Source organism: Rhinopithecus bieti, unplaced genomic scaffold (genome assembly GCF_001698545.2).
Source record: "Rhinopithecus bieti isolate Rb0 unplaced genomic scaffold, ASM169854v2 scaffold_42565, whole genome shotgun sequence".
Classification (NCBI taxonomy): domain Eukaryota; kingdom Metazoa; phylum Chordata; class Mammalia; order Primates; family Cercopithecidae; genus Rhinopithecus; species Rhinopithecus bieti.
The window spans coordinates 139,787-157,940 of record NW_016818029.1 but is presented as its reverse complement, the minus strand read 5'-3'; the positions used below and the strand labels follow the sequence as shown (position 1 = coordinate 157,940).

The 18,154-nt window shown below is 37.9% G+C and overlaps 1 protein-coding gene across 1 annotated transcript in view; it reads left to right on the top strand.

The window, feature by feature from the left end:
• RNF13 (ring finger protein 13) overlaps positions 1–18,154 on the top strand; it is a 167,981-nt gene that overhangs the window by 21,136 nt on the left and 128,691 nt on the right. The window contains exon 2 of the mRNA XM_017856542.1: positions 12,985–13,114. Coding sequence (XP_017712031.1) covers positions 13,001–13,114 — 114 coding nt within the window. The 5' untranslated portion in view covers positions 12,985–13,000. The remainder of the gene's footprint in view (positions 1–12,984; positions 13,115–18,154) is intronic.

The window sequence follows — 18,154 nt, the reverse complement described above, 5'->3', positions numbered from 1 at the left end:
AGTGCAATGGCATGATCTTGGCTCACTGCAACCTCCGCCTCCCAGGTTTAAGTGATTCTCCTGCCTCAGCCTCCTCAGTAGCTGCAGTTACAGGTGCCTGTCACCATGCCTGGCTAATTTGTGTATTTTTAGTAGAGGCAGAGTTTCACCATTTTGGCCAGGCAGACCGTAATCTCTTGTGACTGCTGATGCAAAAATCCTCAACAAAATGCTAACAAACTGAATTCAGCAGCACATTAAAAGCATTATACACATGATCAAGTTGGACTTATTCCTGGAATGCAAGGATAGGTCTACGTTTGAAAAGTCTTATAATCAATGTAATGTACCACATTAAGAGAATGAAAACACATAATCATTTCAATAGATGAAGAAAAAGCATTTCACAGAATTTAACACTCTTTCATGATAAAATGCCCAACAAACTGAAAATAAAAGGAGACTACCTCAACAGAATAAAGGCCATATGTAAAAAACTGACAACTAATATAATTGATCGTAGAAGACTGAAAGCTTTTCCTCTAAGATCAGGAGCAAGACAAGGATTCCTGCCTTTGCCATTTCTGTTTATCATGGTACCAGAAGTCCTAGCCAGAGCAATTAGGCAAGAAAGAGAAATGAAAGGCATCCAAATTAGAAAGGAATAAGTAAAATTACCATTGTAAGCACACGATATGATCTTACATGTGGACAATCCAAGATTCCACAGAAGAAAAAATATCCGATAGAACTATTAATAATAAATGAATTCAGCAAAGTTGCAGGATACAAAATCACACACAAAAATCAGTTGCATTCCTATAAAGTAACAGTGAACTATCCAAAAAGGAAATTAAGAAAACAATTCCATTTACAGTATCAACAAAAATAAAGTAGTAATAAACCAAGGAGGTGGAAGAATTGTACACTGAAAATTATAAGACTTTGCTGAAATAAAGAAGACATAAATAAATGAATAGACATTCCATGTTTATGGATTGATAGACTTAATACTGTTAAGATGTCAGTACTACCCAATGTATGGATTCAATGTAATTATTATTAAAATCCCAATAACCTTTTTGCAAAAATAGGAAAATCTATCCTAAACCATATATGGAATCTCAAGGGACCCCAAATAGCCAAAACAAAGTTGTAGGTCGCATACTTCCTGATTTCAAAACTTAGCTACAAAATTACAGTTATTAAAATAGTGTGGTACTGGTGTAAAGATAGACATATAGACCAATGGAATAGAATAAAGAGCTCAGGAATAAAGCCTCACATACATGCTCAAATAACTTTTGACAGAAGTCCTCCTGTGGTTTGGAAATGGTTTGCCTGGCCCCACCAAGTCTCATATTGATATTTGATCCCCAGTATTGGAGGTGGGTCTGATGGGAGCTATTTGGATTATGGAGGTAGATTCCTCATGAATGGCTTGATGCCATTCTCATGGGAATGACTGAAATTTCACTCTTAGTTGCTTTAAGAACTGGTGATTGAAAAGAGCTTGACACTTTCTTCCCTCTCTCTCACTTCCTGCTCTTGCTGTGTGATGGGCTCCATTTTGTCTTCTGCCATGAATGGAAGCAGCTTGAGGTTCTCACCAGCTGTCGATGTTGGCACCATGCTTCTTGTATAGCTTGCAGAACTGTGAGCCAAATAAACCTCTTTTCTTTATGAATTACCCAGCTTCAGATATTCCTTTATAGCAGCACAGATGGACTAAGACAGGTGTCAAGACCATTTGATGGACAAAGGCATTGTACATAGTCTTTTCTACAAATGGTGTTGGAAAAATTCAATGTCTATATGCAGAAGAATGAGTTTGACCTTTACCTTATACCATATGCAGCAATTAACTCAAAATGGATCAGAGACCTAAACGTAAGAGCTACTATGTAAAACTCTTAGAGGAAAACATAGAGAAAGCTTCACAACATTGGAATTGTCAGTAATTTCTTGGACACGACACCAAAAGCATGGGCAACAAAAGAAAAAAATAAATGTTTGACTTCATGAAAATTAAAACGTTTTTGTGCATTGAAGGACAGTACCAACAGGGTGAAAAAAATGAGAGAAAATACTTTTCCATCATATATTTTATAAGGAATTGCTGTCCAGAATATATAGAGAATTCTTTTTTTTAAATTTTTTTATTTCCACAGGTTTTGGGGGAACAGGTGGTATTTGTTTACATTAGTAAGTTCTTTAGTGGTGATTTGTGAGAGATTTTGGTGTACCCATCACCTGAGCGGTATATACCCTCACCCCTCTCCTACCCTTCCCCCGAGTCCCTAAAATCCATTGTATCATTCTTACCCTGTTGCATTCTCGTAGCTTAGCTCCCACTAATGAGTGAGAACATACGGTGTTTGGTTTTCCATTCCTGAGTTATTTCACTTGGAATAATAGTTTCCAATTCTATCCAGGTTGCTGCAAATGCCATTAAATCATTCATTTTAATGGGTTAGTAGTATTCCATATGTACCACAATTTCTTTATCCAGTAGTTGATTGATGGGCATTTGGGCTGGTTCCGTATTTTTGCAATTACGAATTGTGTTGTAATAAACGTGTATATATCTTTTTTTTTTTTTGAGACAGAGTCTCGCTCTGTCGTCCAGGCTGGAGTGCAGTGACCGGATCTCAGCTCACTGCAAGCTCCGCCTCCCGGGTTTACGCCATTCTCCTGCCTCAGCCTCCCGAGTAGCTGGGACTACAGGCGCCCGCCACCTCGCCCGGCTAGTTTTCTTTGTATTTTTTTAGTAGAGACGGGGTTTCACCGGGTCAGCCAGGATGGTCTCAATCTCCTGACCTCGTGATCTGCCCATCTCGGCCTCCCTAAGTGCTGGGATTACAGACTTGAGCTACCGCGCCCGCCCGCAAATATCCTTTTTTATGTGACTTTTCTCCTGGGTTGGGGTTGCTGGATCCCCAGTAGTGGGATTGCTGGATCAAATGGTAGCTCTACTTTTAATTCTTCAAGGAATCTCCACATTGTTTTCCATAGTGATTGTACTAGTTTACATTCCTACCAGCAGTGCAGAAGTGTTCTCTTTCACCATATCCATGCCAACCTCCATTATTTTTTGATTTTTTTGATTATGGCCATTCTTGCAGGAGTAAGGTGGTATTGCACAGTGGTTTTGATTTGCATTTCTCTGATCACTAGTGACGTTGAGCATTTTTTGATTTGTTTATTGGCTATTTGTGTATCTTCTTTTGAGAATTGCCTATTCATGTCCTTAGCCCACTTTTTGATGGGATTGTTAACTCAGTGACAAAAAACAAAGCAACTCAATTAAAAAATGAACATAGGAGCTGAATAGACATTTTTCCAAAGAAGACATACAGATGGCCAAAAAGTACATGAAAAGATGCTCAGCATCACTAATCACTGGGGAAATGCAAGTCAAGACCACAATGAGATACCACTTTACATGTATTTTAGTATGGCTATATGTGTATATATATTGTATATATATGTCTATCATAAAATAGATGTAAAGTGGTATCTCATTCTGGTCTTGAAGGAAAACATAAAAAAATGTTGGCAAAGATGTGAAGAAATAGTAAGTGTTTGTGTATTATTTGTGGGAAAGTAAAATGGTGCAGCCACTTTGGAAAATGGTATGACAGTTCTTTAAAAAAAAAAATCAAAGGTAGAATTACCATATGATCCAGCAATACTTCTGGGTATATACCACATATAATTTAAAGTGGAAACTCAGTTATTTTTTTCGCAATAGCTAAAAGGTCTAAGCAACCCAAGTGTCGATTGAGAGATTAATGGATCAGTAACATGGGGTGTGTACATATAATGAAATATTAGCCTGCTAAGGAAGGAAATTTTCACATGTAGTACAACATGGATGAAACTTCAAGATATCATGCTAAGTAAAATAAACTAGTCAAAAAGGACAAATATTGTATGATTCCACTTATATTAGGTACTTAGAATAGTTAAATTCATAGAAACAGAAAGTAAAATTGTGCTTGCCAATGGCCAGGGGATGGGGCATGCGTAATTAATGTTTAATGTTTGGGAAGATGAGAAAATTTTAGGGATGGATTGTGGTAATATTTGCACAACAGTGTGAATATAGTTAATATTACTGAACTGTACACTTCAAAATGTTTAAAATGGTAAATTTTGTGTCTATATGTCACATTAAGAAATGAGGCTGAAGGTCTTCTGAAAAGATCACTGAAGAGTTAAAATAATTTTTCATGCATTTAATAAATTTTTTGTTATATAAATTCTCAAACATATAGAAAAGCAGAGAAATAGTATAATGAATCTCAATGTAATCTTCACCTAGATTTACAGTGTGTTTTTTTCTGAAGTGCTTTAAATGACAGATATCATGACATTTCTTTCCTAAGTACTTTACTATAATAGATAGCTCCCAAAATAAGGACTTTTTCATACAGCCGTTGTATTAGTCCTTTTTCACACTGCTGATAAAGACACCTGAGACTGGGCAATTTTCAAAAGAAAGAGGTTTAATGGACTTACAGTTCCACGTGACTGGGGAAGCCTTACCATCATGGCAGAGAGTGAAAGGCACGTCTCACATGGTGGCAGACAAGAGAAGAGAGCCTGTGCAGGGCAACTCCCCTTTATAAATCCATCAGATCTCATGAGACTTATTCATTATCACGAGAATAACATGGGAAAGACCTGCCTCCATGATTGAATTACCTCCCACCAGGTCCTTCCCACAACATGTGGGAATTCAAGATGAGATTTGGGTGAGGACACAGCCAAACAATATCATTCTGCCCTGGCCCCTCCCAAATCTCATGCCCTCATATTTCAAAACCAATCATGCCTTCCAAAAGTCCCCCAAAGTCTTAATTCATTTCAGCATTAACTCAGAAGTCCACATTCCATTGTCTTATCTGAGACAAGGCAAGTTCCTTCTGCCTATATGCCTGTAAAATCAAAAACCAATCAGTCACTTCCTAGATACAATAGGGGTACAGGCATTGCATAAATACAGTTGTTCCAAGTGGGAGAAATTGGCCAAATCAATAGGGCTACAGGCCCCATGCAAGTCCAAAATCCAGCAGGGCAGTCAAATCTTAAAGCTCCAAAATGATCTCCTTTGACTCCTTGTCTCACATCCAGGTCACACTGATGCAAGAGGTAGGCTTCTATGGTCTTGGGCAGCTTCTCCCCTGTGGTTTTGTGGGGTACAGCCTTCCTCCTGGCTGCTTTCATGGTCTGGAGTTGAGTGTCTGCGGCTTTTCCAGGTGCACAGTGCAAGCTGTCGGTGGATCTACTATTCTGGCATCTGGAGGATGGTGGTCCTCTTCTCAGAACTCCACCAGGTGGTGCCTCAGTAGGGACTGTGTGTGGGGGTTCCAACCCTGTATTTCCCTTCCATACTTCCCTAGCAGAAGTTCTCCATGAGGGCTCTGCGCCTGCAGCAAACTTTTGCCTGGGGATCCAGGCATTTCAATACAGATTCTGAAACCTAGGCAGAGGTTCCCAAGCCTCAATTCTTGAGTTCTGTGCACCCGCAGGCTCAATACCACATGGAAGCTGTCAGTGCTTGGGGCATGCATCCTCTGCGGCCAGGGCCTGAACTGTACCTGAGTCCTGTTTAGCCACAGCTGGGATGCAGGGCACCAAGTCCCAAGACTTCACAAAGCAGCAAGGCCCTGGGCCCAGCCCAGCAAACTACTTTTTCCTCCTAGGCCTCTGGGCCTGTGATGGGAGGGGCTGCCGTGAAGACCTCTGACATGCCCTGGAGACATTTTCCCTATTTTCTTGGCAATTAACATTTGGCTTCTTGTTACTTCAGCAAATTTCTACAGCTGGCTTGAATTTCTCCTCAGAAAATGGATTTTTCTTTTCTATTGCATCGTCAGGCTGCAAATTTTCTGAACTTTTATGCTCTGCTTGCCTTCTAAACTTAAGTTCCAATTCCAAACCGTATCTTTATGAATGAATACAACTGAATGCTTTTAAGAGCACTCAGGTCACCTCTTGAACGGTTTACTGCTTAGAAATTTCTTCCGCCAGATACCCTAAATCATCTCTCTCAAGTTAAAAGTTCCACAAATCTCTAGGGCAGGAACAAAGTACCACCAGTCTCTTTGCTAAAGCATGTCAAGAATCACCTTTTCACCAGTTCCCAATAAGTTCCTCATCTCCTTCTGAGACCACTTCAGCCTGGACTTCATTGTCGATATGACTATCAGTGTTTTGGTCAAAACCATTCAACAAGTCTTTAGGAAGCTCCACATTTTCCCACATTTTCCTGTCTTCTTCTGAGCCCTCCAAACTGTTCCAGCCTCTGCCTGTTACCCAGTTCCAAAGTTGCTTCCACATTTTCAGGTATCTTTTCAGCAGTGCCCCGCTCTACTGATACCCATTTACTGTATTAGTCCATTTTCATGTTGCTTAAATTGGGCAATTTACAAAAGAAAGAGGTTTAATGGACTTATAGTTCCATGTGACTGGGGAGGCCTCACAATCATGGTGGAGGGTGAAAGGCACGTCTCTCACATGGTGGCAGAGAAGAGAAGAGCTTGTTCAGGGAAACTTTTTTATAAACCTATCAGGTTTCATGAGACTTATTCACTCACGAGAATCGCACGGGAAAGACCTGTCCCCCATGATTCAGTTGCCTCCCACCAGATTTCTCCCACAACACCTGGGAATTCAAGATGTGATTTGGTTGGGGATGCAGCCAAACCCATACCAGCTGTAATATTATCATCATATCTAAGGAATTTTTTTAAGGATATCTAATATCTGGGCCATATTTCTGTTGTCTCCATTATTCCCAAAATGTATTTTTATTTTTGGTTTAATGGAACTATATGTTGCATTTGTCTTTACTGTTTCTCATCTCTTTTGATGTATTAACAATTTCATGTCATTTTCTCATTCTATCTTCTTGTATTGCCTCTGTTTATTGTGTTGAATTTTGTAGAAATTGGGGCATTACCCTTAAGCAAGACACCTATCTTGTGGTATGTTATTTTTTTTTTTTTTATAGCAGAAATTTCTTGTAAGCTTGAAGTGAGAGCTAAAGGCTTGTTAGAATTGGTTTAAAACAATTTTGCAAGAATACATCTTAAGTGTTACGGTACAGACTGAATAGAAAGTAAAATTAGAATTTGACAGTTGGAAAAATCTTTAGAGTTAGGAAGCTGATTTCAGTTAAAATGTCTGTTAATAACTCGTAGAATTATGTCAAATAGTAGGCCAAATTAGATGTGATCAAGGATGGTGGTAGTGGACACATCTCTAGAAGCCTTTTTGGTAGTTCTCAAGGGTTTCTTGTATATTCTCTACTTTGAACTTTCTTCCTTTGAAGAAGTGTGACTTTTTTTTATTATAGGCATACTCAAAATGAATACGGAGTTATATTCTGTCTTTGGTAATATAAGTGGGAGGAGGAGGGGCACAAGGAGGAGGAAAAGGATAAAGGGAAGGAGGAAAAGAGGTAGATGTTTGTTATCAGCAAGATTTTACTTGATTTTTTTCTATGCATTCTCTGCTTCCCAGAATGGTTCTAAAATATCCTCAAGATGAATGTATTCTATTTGCTGGGGGATAAGAGTCACGACAAACAATACTTTATTGTAGACCATGCAGAGACTCCAACAGTTGAATAAGTTCAAGCATGAGAGACAAGTAAGAATTGTAATGGAGAAGAAAGGTACCACACTCAGTGTCCATGGTCAGGGGTTCTGATTGGCATCCACACTCTCAGTAACTGATGGGCTATTACCTGGTACCAGGTTCACTAGCTTGGTAGGAGGTAGGAGGATAGAGACTGGGAGCACAACATATCAACATAAAATGTATCTTCATTGAGAAGCCTTACATTCATTCAGATAAACCTTTCATACCTACCAAAGAGTATACTGGATTGTAACCAGTGAGATAAATATGTGGATGTGTGTCACCTCAGCATACAAAAGTGTCACATATGAAAAGAACCACTTCTTTTAATATTCTGTGAGTAGCTGCAGCTTCCCTCAAGCATCATGCTTTCTTTCAAGAAACACACACTGCAGGGAATCTGAGACTTTTTTTTGTTTATGTTTTTGTAATAAGCTGTTGTAGTTAACTTACAGTCTTTTCAGTTTAAATACTTTTCATCAATCAGGAGTCATTTTTACCGTAAATAATATTGCCTAGTAATACAACAGACAGCCTGCATTTATTTTAATCCAGTTGATTAAGTGCTAGAAGAAAGTGTCAAAGAATTTAAGCTTGCTAACCTTTCTCCTCAGAAGGCTTCCTGGAAAATGGAAGATTTAAATGAAAACAAAACAGAACAAAACAAAACCTAGCAGCAACAACAGAAAGCCTACGTGCTTATTTGAGAACATGTTAATAAGCGTGGTTCTTTTTCGCAGAAACTCTCTGTAGTTGAACATACACAAAATTTTGCATACAATTTCATAGGATTTGTAGTTTTCCCCCTAATTCTCTTTTGAAGATAGAAGAGAGTATATTTTGGTTCCTGGGTAACATGTGAATGATAATGCCAGCAAGGTGGTTGCTGGAAACAGTGAGCTAATCAGAGCAAGGGTGAGTGGTAGAGTATGAGGTAGTAAAATTGTTTAGGTTGAGCAGATTGTTTTTTAATTTTTTTTTGAGACAGAGTCTTGCTCTGTTGCTCAGGCTGGAGTGCAGTGGCATGACCTCGGCTCTCTGCAACCTCTGCCTCCCAGGTTCAAGAGATTCTCGTGCCTCAGTCTCCTGAGTAGCTGGGATTGCAGCTACTCAGCTACAAAAACTACCACGCCTGGCTAATTTTTGTATTTTTAGTAGCGACGGGGTTTTCTTATGTTGGCCAGGCTGGTCTGGAACTCCTGACCTCAGGTGATCCACCTGCCTCAGCCTCTCAAAGTGTTAGGGTTACAGGTGTGAGCCGCTGCGCTCGGCCTGGGCAGATTCTTAAATGTGAAAATTTTAGACCCTCTTGCGCCTTCTCCAACATTTACTTTTGTTGACCAATGCCTTACTTCCCCCTACATTCATTTTAAAGTTCTTGTCTTTCTTGACTTTCATGAAATCAGTCTCTCTCTCTTTTCTCTTTTTCCACCTCCCTTTGAAACTTAGATATCCCTCAGTTTTTTTAGTCCTCTTCTGATTTTGATTTTCACTTTTACATTAAGAGCACTTCAGTTATTCCTATCTACTGATGATTCCTAACTCTCTTTTTGCCTTGTGTGGAGCTCGAGATCTTTATTTATTGTTGCCTGTGTACATGTCCACTAGACTGTTCCACAAATACTAAGTTCAGAAATTCTCAAGTTGTACTTACTCTCTCACTGTGGTCTTCCTTCTGTGTTTCCTGTTTCATCTGTTGGCATCCCTGTCCAAAGTCCTTTCTTTCTATATTCCATTGCTATGTTAAGCCCTTCTGTGCATAATTGTATTTATTCTACAGAGTTGTCTTACAGGTCCTATTGTCCTACTTTTAGAGATAAAGCAATTTATGTAATTTAAATGTTTATCTCCAAATTACACTATTAGTATGGGACAGTGCTGGGATATAAACCCATATGTATAGATTCCATATTTTTTACTGCAAATATTATAATGCCTGCCACTTCTGTCACTTTAATCTAAAAAATATTAAGGGTTTACCTATAGGTGTAATTAAAGAAATATTTATTGCAGTGTTTTTCTGAAAAGAAATTCCAACAGTAGGAATTTCTCTTCAGTCCGTTAAAGAATATTCGTAAGGAATACCAGGTGGCCATTTATACATCATATTTTGACCAGTAGTTTTATTTTATGTGGACAAATCATGTATGGAAACCCAAAGTGTGAAATAGTTTAAGAAAAAACTGCTTGAAAGAAGGGAGGCTCCGCGGTATTTCATGGACAGCTATCTGCAATGGTTTTTGAGGAGAATTAGGAAAATACTCGTAATACCTTAAGTGAAAAAAATACAATTAGTAAAACAATATGCACAGTGTGCCCCAATTTTGCTAAAATGTATTTGAATATGCAGTTCACCCTCCGTATCCATGGGTTCTACATCCATGGATTCAATCAACTGTAGAATGAAAATATTTGGGGAAAAAAGCATCTGTACTGAACGTGTACAGACTGTTTTTCTTGTCATTATTCTTGAAACAATACAGCATAACCATTATTTACATAGCATTTACATTGTATTAGATATAAGCAATCAAGATATGTTTTAAAGTATTTGGGCGGACATGTGTAGGTTATATGCAAATATTACATCATTTTACATAAGGAACTTGAGCATCCTCAGATTCTGGTATCTGCAGGGAGTCCTGGAACCAATCCCCCGTGGATACCAGGGGACAACTGTATACATCGCTGAAAGACTGGAAAGTTATACATCAAAGTACGAACACTAGTTATTCCTTAACTTGAGGATTATTTATAATTTTTATTTTCTCCACATTTTCCACAGTGAGCAAGAATTAATTTTGTAAATAGAGACTTATTTGTAAAATAAGCAAAACTCCCAAACATTATTAAATAAGGCAATAAATGCAAAAAAACCCTCAAAACCTACTACATATAATTGAATACACACCATATACACACATGCACCGTCATATACAAAGTAAAAGAAAACTGGTGACTGTTGCTCCATGAGCGTTGGCTTTTGAAGCTCTTGAATACCTTTGTAGGCAAGAAGCTGTTCTCTACTCTTGGAACATCAGCCTTGGATGGATATTGATGCTGTTTTCAGTAGGGGTTTAGAATTTGGACTTTGGAAACTGACTGTTAGGTTTGAATCCTGGCTCTGCTGTTATTTATGGTTTTATCTTGGGCAAGTTGCTTAACAGTTCCTAAGTTTTCCCCATTTGTGAAATGATACCTACCTTATAGGGAGGTTAGGATTAAATGAGTTAACTTAATAACATGCTTACAGCAATGCCTGGCACTTAGTAAGGGATCAGTATTAGTTGTTTTGGTTATTATTCCTGTCTTTTATTTTCCCTCCAAACTCTGTCTTCCTTTCCCTCCCCCAAAGTTAGCTGGAGATTTAGATGGAAAGTCATAGTTTTTATTCAGATTCAGTTTCCCAAAGAGGTCACTGGTCAATAAGGTACATACTTCTTCTCCTACTAAAATTTAGTAGCAACTATACCTTATTTTGTAAATATTTGTATGCTTTTATGGTATGATTTCTAACCAGAAATTGTCCACAGTCAGTGATTCACTAGGAGGATTTACAAGACTCAGCAGATGGTTGTACTTACAGCTGTGATTTATTACAGCAGAAGGATACAAAACAAAATCAGTGAGAAGAAAAGGCACATGGAGTAAAGTCCAGAGTAAATCAGTGTAAGCTTCTAAGGGTCCTTTCCCAGTGGAGTTACACGGGATGCGTCTAACTCCTCCTGCAAGTTGTGACAACACATGTAAAATGTTTACCAAGGAAGCTCATTAGAGACTCAGTGCCTAGGGTTTATATTAGGGATTGTTCATATAGACACTCTTTGCTTAGCATGTACCAAATTTCTAGACCCTAGAAGGAAAACAGGTATTCAGCACAATTCACATTTGTTTGTAAAGTGTAGGCACACTGAGCTGTTCCTACTAGGAAATGGTAGGAACTGTCCTGAAATCTAAATTTCCAGATGCCAGCAAGGGACCAGCCTTGCAAGCAGACCTTTCTAGGGATAGCAATCTCAGGCCTGCTATGTTAACACTTTTCTGTACCATGGTATGTTATGAAATGTATTTTACTTAAGAAACGAATGTCGACAAATCTAGACGTTTTAAAAAAGCTTTATTGAGATACAATTCTCACCTTATAAAATTCAACCAATTAAAGTGTACAGTGCAGTGATTTCTAGTATATTTATAGAGTTGTGCAGCCATCACCAGAGTCTAATTTTGGAACATTTTCATCATCTCCCCCTTAAAACCCTTACTCATTAGCAGTCATTTCTCATTCCTACCTTTCCCCTCCCTCAAGCTTTCCCCCCACACCCTGCCAATTCCTAGGCAACCACTAATTTACTTTTTGTCGTTAAGGAAAAATCTATACTTTAGCATGTTTTCATTTTTATTTCATCTGTGATATTAGTGTCTTTGTAAATGGTACCTTACAAATTATTCACAGGTATTTTACTTCCAGTGTGTCAAAGATTCAGAGTTTGAGTCTGTATGGCAGCTTCTACATCTAGAGCACTTATCTACACTAATCATCATCAAAATGGATATTACATGAGTTTGGGATATTTAATGAAATAATTCGTTATAAAAGCCCTTGTTTTTGCAATGTTCGTTCTCACTTGTTTAAAAGTATATAATACAATTGATTGAGGCATAACAATGAGAATTTTAATATTTATGGGTTGACGTTTAGTCTTTTCATGGTATCTTTTTGCTAAAAGAGAGAAAGGGACTCATAGTGAACAGGATGAAGTTGGGAGAGGTAGTTACGCTGTTGCCATTCAGGTGTAGAGAGGGGAAAAAAGTGTAGATTGTTAGGAGGAGGTAGGACAAAAAGTATTCCTTTATTATAAGTGGCTATTAATTTTTTGGCATTCTCCAATGTTGGTACAATATACAGTAGCAATGAAAAGTAAATTTACATGTGAATTTATATTGAACCAGAAGCTAAAAATTTTTTAAGTTGTAGAAAATTTTCAATTTTAAACAAAGCTGCTTGTATGTTTTTAACCATTATTTTGGTTGAAATCTAGTTTCTTTGAAAATTGGGTTAGTAAGACAAGCTGTACTATAAACTGAGCACTATGGGAGGATGTTTGTTTTGTGATTAAAACACAGAACTTTGTCATCATGAGTTATATAGGTATTGACTAAACATGGGTGTTCACCTAAATGTCCAAATCTGTGTAATTCTTATGCTTTTGAAATAAAAGCTTTACCTTTAATGTTAATACATGTTTATAATTAAAAGGGATATTTTTGGACATTGAGAATTAATATATCAAATGATCTATTCCCTGGGACAAAGCACCAGCTCTCATAGTTACTTACATCCTTGTCTTCCAGGTGATTTTACGACGAGATGCTGCTCTCCATAGGGATGCTCATGCTGTCAGCCACACAAGTCTACACCATCTTGACTGTCCAGCTCTTTGCATTCTTAAACCTACTGCCTGTAGAAGCAGACATTTTAGCAGTAAGTACAGTGAAATTTATTCATGTCTAGAAACATCCCTTAAAGAAAAGCTTAAAAAAAGCCCTGAATGATATTTATAAGACATTGTTATAAGATATTTTTATCTAAAAACATACCCCAACACATATACACAGTTACTTGACATTGAGGTACCTTATTCATTTATTTATTTATTTTTTGAGATGGAGTTTCATTCTTGTTGCTGAGGCTGGAGTGCAATGGTGCGGTCCTGGCTCACTGCAACCTCCACCTCCCGGGTTCAAGCAGTTCTCCTGCCTTAGCCTCCCGAGTAGCTGGGATTACAGGCGTGTACCACCACGCCTATTTTTTTTGTATTTTTAAGAGACAGGGTTTCACCATGTTGACCAGGCTGGTCTCAAACTCCTGACCTAAGGTGATCTGCCTGCCTTGGCCTCCCAAAGTGTTGGGATTACAGGTGTGAGCCACCGCACCCAGCGCCTTATTCATTTTTTTTTTTTTTTTGCTTCATATCTAGTGTAAGATCTTATGAACAATCAGTACCTGATAAATAATGTTGCACATGAGGGTATGTGTGCACATGTGGGTGCTTTGCACACATACCTACCTACTATATACTTATGTAGAATTTTACTGTTTTTCTTAGTACCTAGTACATCTCTTCATGACTGTAAGATCTCAGTGGTATCTCTATTGATAATAATATTTAAGAAATTCTATAAGATGTTGATAGAAAACTTCAACCCAAGATTAGCATTAATGAGTCAGAAGAGAAGCACAGTGGTCCTATCTTTGATGGTGGATAAAAAAGTTTTTAGAGAAGAAGAATGCTGCTCAAAACCTTACCATAGCCTCTCTTAGCTACTGTCTCACTTTCCTCCACACTGCAGAGTAATCAGATGGTCTCCAGCTTAAGATAAGGCTTGACTAGTGAGCTTTCGACTTTATGATGGAATGAAAGTGATGTGCACATTCATTATGCACCTCAACTTATGATAAGATTATGTTCCAACAACCCCATCATAAGTTGAAAATATCATAAGTAGAATTTGACTTCTGAAACATTTTTGACTTAGATATTTTCAGTTTATGATGAGTTTATCCAGATGTAGCCCCATTGTAAGTTGAGGATATATATTTTCTATTCCTCTTTTTCTGTGAAGGTAGAAAAAGAACATACATGCCTATCCTCTAGGTCTGTGCTAAGGATTTAGTTTTACTTTCTGGGTGCAACTGGTTTGCTTAATGGTATCAGGTGAAAAATAAAAGGGCAAGAATTGTTGCTGATCAAAGCTTGTTGTGGTCCTCAGCTGTGCTCCTGCACTTTGCAGCAATTCTGGAAGATTCTGAGATCATTGTAGCACTTGAGAGAGCCAGGCTGATTTCCATACTATAACTTTTGAAGGCAGAGGATGCTAGTAATCCATACGAGATTTCTCACCCCCTGTTGTCCTCTGTAGGGAACTGGTTGATTAGGTTTGTTTTTGGGAATAGTCTTGGTCTTTTGAGGTGGAGTGGAAATAGAACCTTTGAAGACTGAGTCCATTGCTATTCAAATCTCCCTTCTCAATTGGTCCCTAAAATCCTTAGAATATTCTTGGCATGACTTTTGAAATGAGTTTAGAGGATTTATGGACTGATCAGGAAATAAAGTTCTCCTTGTCTCCTTTCTCTCCTTTGATTTCTTCTATTTTGTGTCTCTCTTTTTCCCTCTCTGTTGTTTTTAATACCTTTTGCCTTCTTTCTTTCATTTATACCCAAGGTGGATTGCTATTCTGTGGTTGAGCTGCCTGATGGATTAAATAATTTTCAGTGATGTGCTCTGGGAACTTAAGCAGCTATATGACCTTGATCAAATTACTCAGCTGCTATAAGTGCCACAGTGTCTTTATTTCTTTATGTGAACTAGAGTGTTGTGGTGGTGATTAAATAAGATAAACTGCTTAGAATAGTATCTGACACATAGTAAATGTTTTATATATGGTTTAAATCTTCATTATAATTATCATTCTGATTATATTTCACTCAGCCCCTTGAGAAGATATGAAACTACCTGAGCTGTATTTTTTAATGTAGAGACAAAAAAAAAATGTTAGGTATAGAAGAATAGTCAGTCCTTTTTGCTAGCAGGGTTCCCTGTGCTTTACACAGGTACTTGTGGAATGTATGTTGATGTCCTCTAGTGAAGGACCTGTAAGATGGGAGCTGTGTAAATCTGATCTCTATGCTGACCATAAGGATAGAAGGCTGACACGAATGCAAAGATGGCTGGAGGGGAGCGGCTTGTGAAGGCATGTAACTGGTAAAACAGGGAACTAAAAATTGAGGCAGAGGAACTGGATATGTGACAGTCATTCAAAGGAAGTGAGTTAAGAGGTAGAAAGTAAGAGCGCTTCCTTTTAACATAATAAGAGCATCCCTGAAATCTGAGTTTGCAGTAATACAGATATAAATAAATTAGACATCTAGTTCCAGTCAACTAGGTTGATTCTAGTTCCATTTGCACAGGGCTTGGGATGCTGCTTTTGAAAAGTTAAGTCCGTTTTGGTTATGCTATTTGTAATGCCAGATGCCTTTGGTTTTGTTTTTTTGTTTTTTTTTTGCAGTTGAATTCTCCCATGTGACTTTGAATTCACAGACAACAGTGTTTGTCCAACTAGTTGAGTTCTAACAGGCTATGGAGATGCTGCTATAGCATGACTAGCTGACTAGTCAGACAGACCTCTAGGCCATGAGTACTTGGAAGGCAGGACTGTGTCTTACTAAACTTTATTCCTGGTGCCTGGTGTCGGTTACACAGTAGAAATTCAATACAGGTTTGAAGTAGTTAAAAGCCTTCTCTTAGAGATTTTTTGCATCACATTTTCTTTTAATGGCATCTGTTCCTTAGTACTTTTAGATTACTGTTTTATCTCTTATCATTTTCCTTTTACCCAAAAAGAAACATAATACTATTAATTTTGTAGGTTTATACTAGAAACATGAAATTTTAGAATTGCACTTAAGAGATAACTATATCAGTGCTGTATATTCTGAGACTCATAGTCCACAAGTGACATGCTAGTTTTGAATTGTGCCCAAGATCTTACTGAGAAGTAATATCCATCTTATATGAGAGTCAAACAACCCATGTTGCTTGATGCCCAATCTGCCTTTTGATTCTTTTGTCTGGATTTGTCAAAGAGAATTGGTTGCTGGGTGGTGATTATGAGGGCCAGTGTGCTGTGTAGCAAAGAAACACCCAATGGGTGGTGGTGTGAATGGATTGGATTATATAGCATGGTAGTCCAGAGCTCCAGAAATGGATTTATAGTCAGAGTTGAAATCCAGATCTACCACTCTGTATTTGCATGACCTTGGGCAGATTACTTAGCATTTCTTAAGTAATGGTTAACTTTTTGTAAAAGTGAGAGTTTGTGAAGGACAGTATAGAGTAGTAGGTTAAGGGCTGGGGTCTGGGGCCAGACTGCCTCAGTTAGAATCCTGGTTCTTCTAATTTACCAGAGCTTATTTTCAACATGCTGTTGTCAATCTGTAAAATGAGGATGATAGTAATAGTGGCCTACTTTGTAGAGTTGTTGTTAGGATTAAATAAATTATTACCTGTAAAGTTCTTAGCATGATGTCGGTACATAATGAGTGCTCAATAATTGTTAGATATTTATTACTTTCTAAGTTAAATTAAACCTTTTGTTAAGGAAGCTGTCAAGGAAAATAATTGGTTAAGGAAAAGACCTTTTCAAAATAAGTGTACTCAGACTGTTACGTGGTAATCACTAAGAATGGGATTCTAGTGAGGAGTAACTATTTTCTACTTCAGATTTTTTTTTTTTTTTTTGAGATGGAGTCTTGCTGTGTTGCCCAAGCTGGAGTGCAGTGGCACAATCTCGGCTCCCTGCAACCTCTCTCCTGGGTTCAAGCGATTCTCCTGCCTCAGCCTTGCAAGTAACTGGGATTACAGGCATTTGCCATCAGGCCTGGCTGATTTTTGTATTTTTAGTAGAGATGGGGTTTCAACATGTTGGCCTGGCTGGTCTTGAACTCCTGACCTCAGGTGATCTGCCCACCTCAGCCTCCCAAAGTGCTAGGATTACAGGCATGAGCCACCGCACCCAGCCTACTACTTCAGATTTTTAAACAGTGAACATGCTTTAATTTTATGAGCATCACTCCCCTCCCTCCTTATACCGAAAACGGAAAGTACCTTTGTTACTCTTGTTCACGGTAGGAACATTTTTTGTTTTAAACAATATGATTTTAAGAGGCAATATGAGACAATCCTTATTTTGCTGTTAAGGAAAGACAAAGCAGTTTCAAAAAGGGTTTCACTCAGTAACAAAACTTAATCCACATCTCAATGTTACAAGTACTGTAGTTCAAGATAGATATTTTATTTCTGTAATTTTAGCCGTAATAGTGAAACTCTTAAGTAATAGGAAGAGATAAAAAATACTTTAGTATATAGTTTGTAGATTCTCCATTTCCTAATTTCAAAATATTAAATTAATTAAAATATTAAAAAATACTGCTTACACACATTTGCATTTGTCCTTGGTCTATTTCCATTGATCTAGATAAGTTACTTTATTTTACAATGGCATATTTGGCTAGGAGGGATTAAATGTTTTTCTTAGGTTCAACATTAACCTCATCATAGGTGAATTAAATCAATTAAACATGTTTTAATTAAGAGATTAAACGATAGATTGTGATAATGGGTTTAAAAGCATTTTGTAACTCTAAAGTATTTTGTAAACTATGGAGTAATCTGCAAATATGAATTATTGTTGCAATGGGAAATCACGCTGAAGCAATTACCACATATGCTTGGTGGCCTCCAAGAACACTTCTAGAATGAGTATCCCAGCAATAACAGAATGAATAGGTTTAGTGACTGCATTTAGATGCTTGAATCACATAGTTTCCTGAGCTAATTACAAGCATACAGTGAGAGGCAAAGGTACAAGATGGACATGCTAAGACACTCAAGATAGGGTTCCAGTGGGATGCAAAAACCACACTGCCTGAATCCTGGGTCACCTGTTGTAGTTTGTCCAGTTT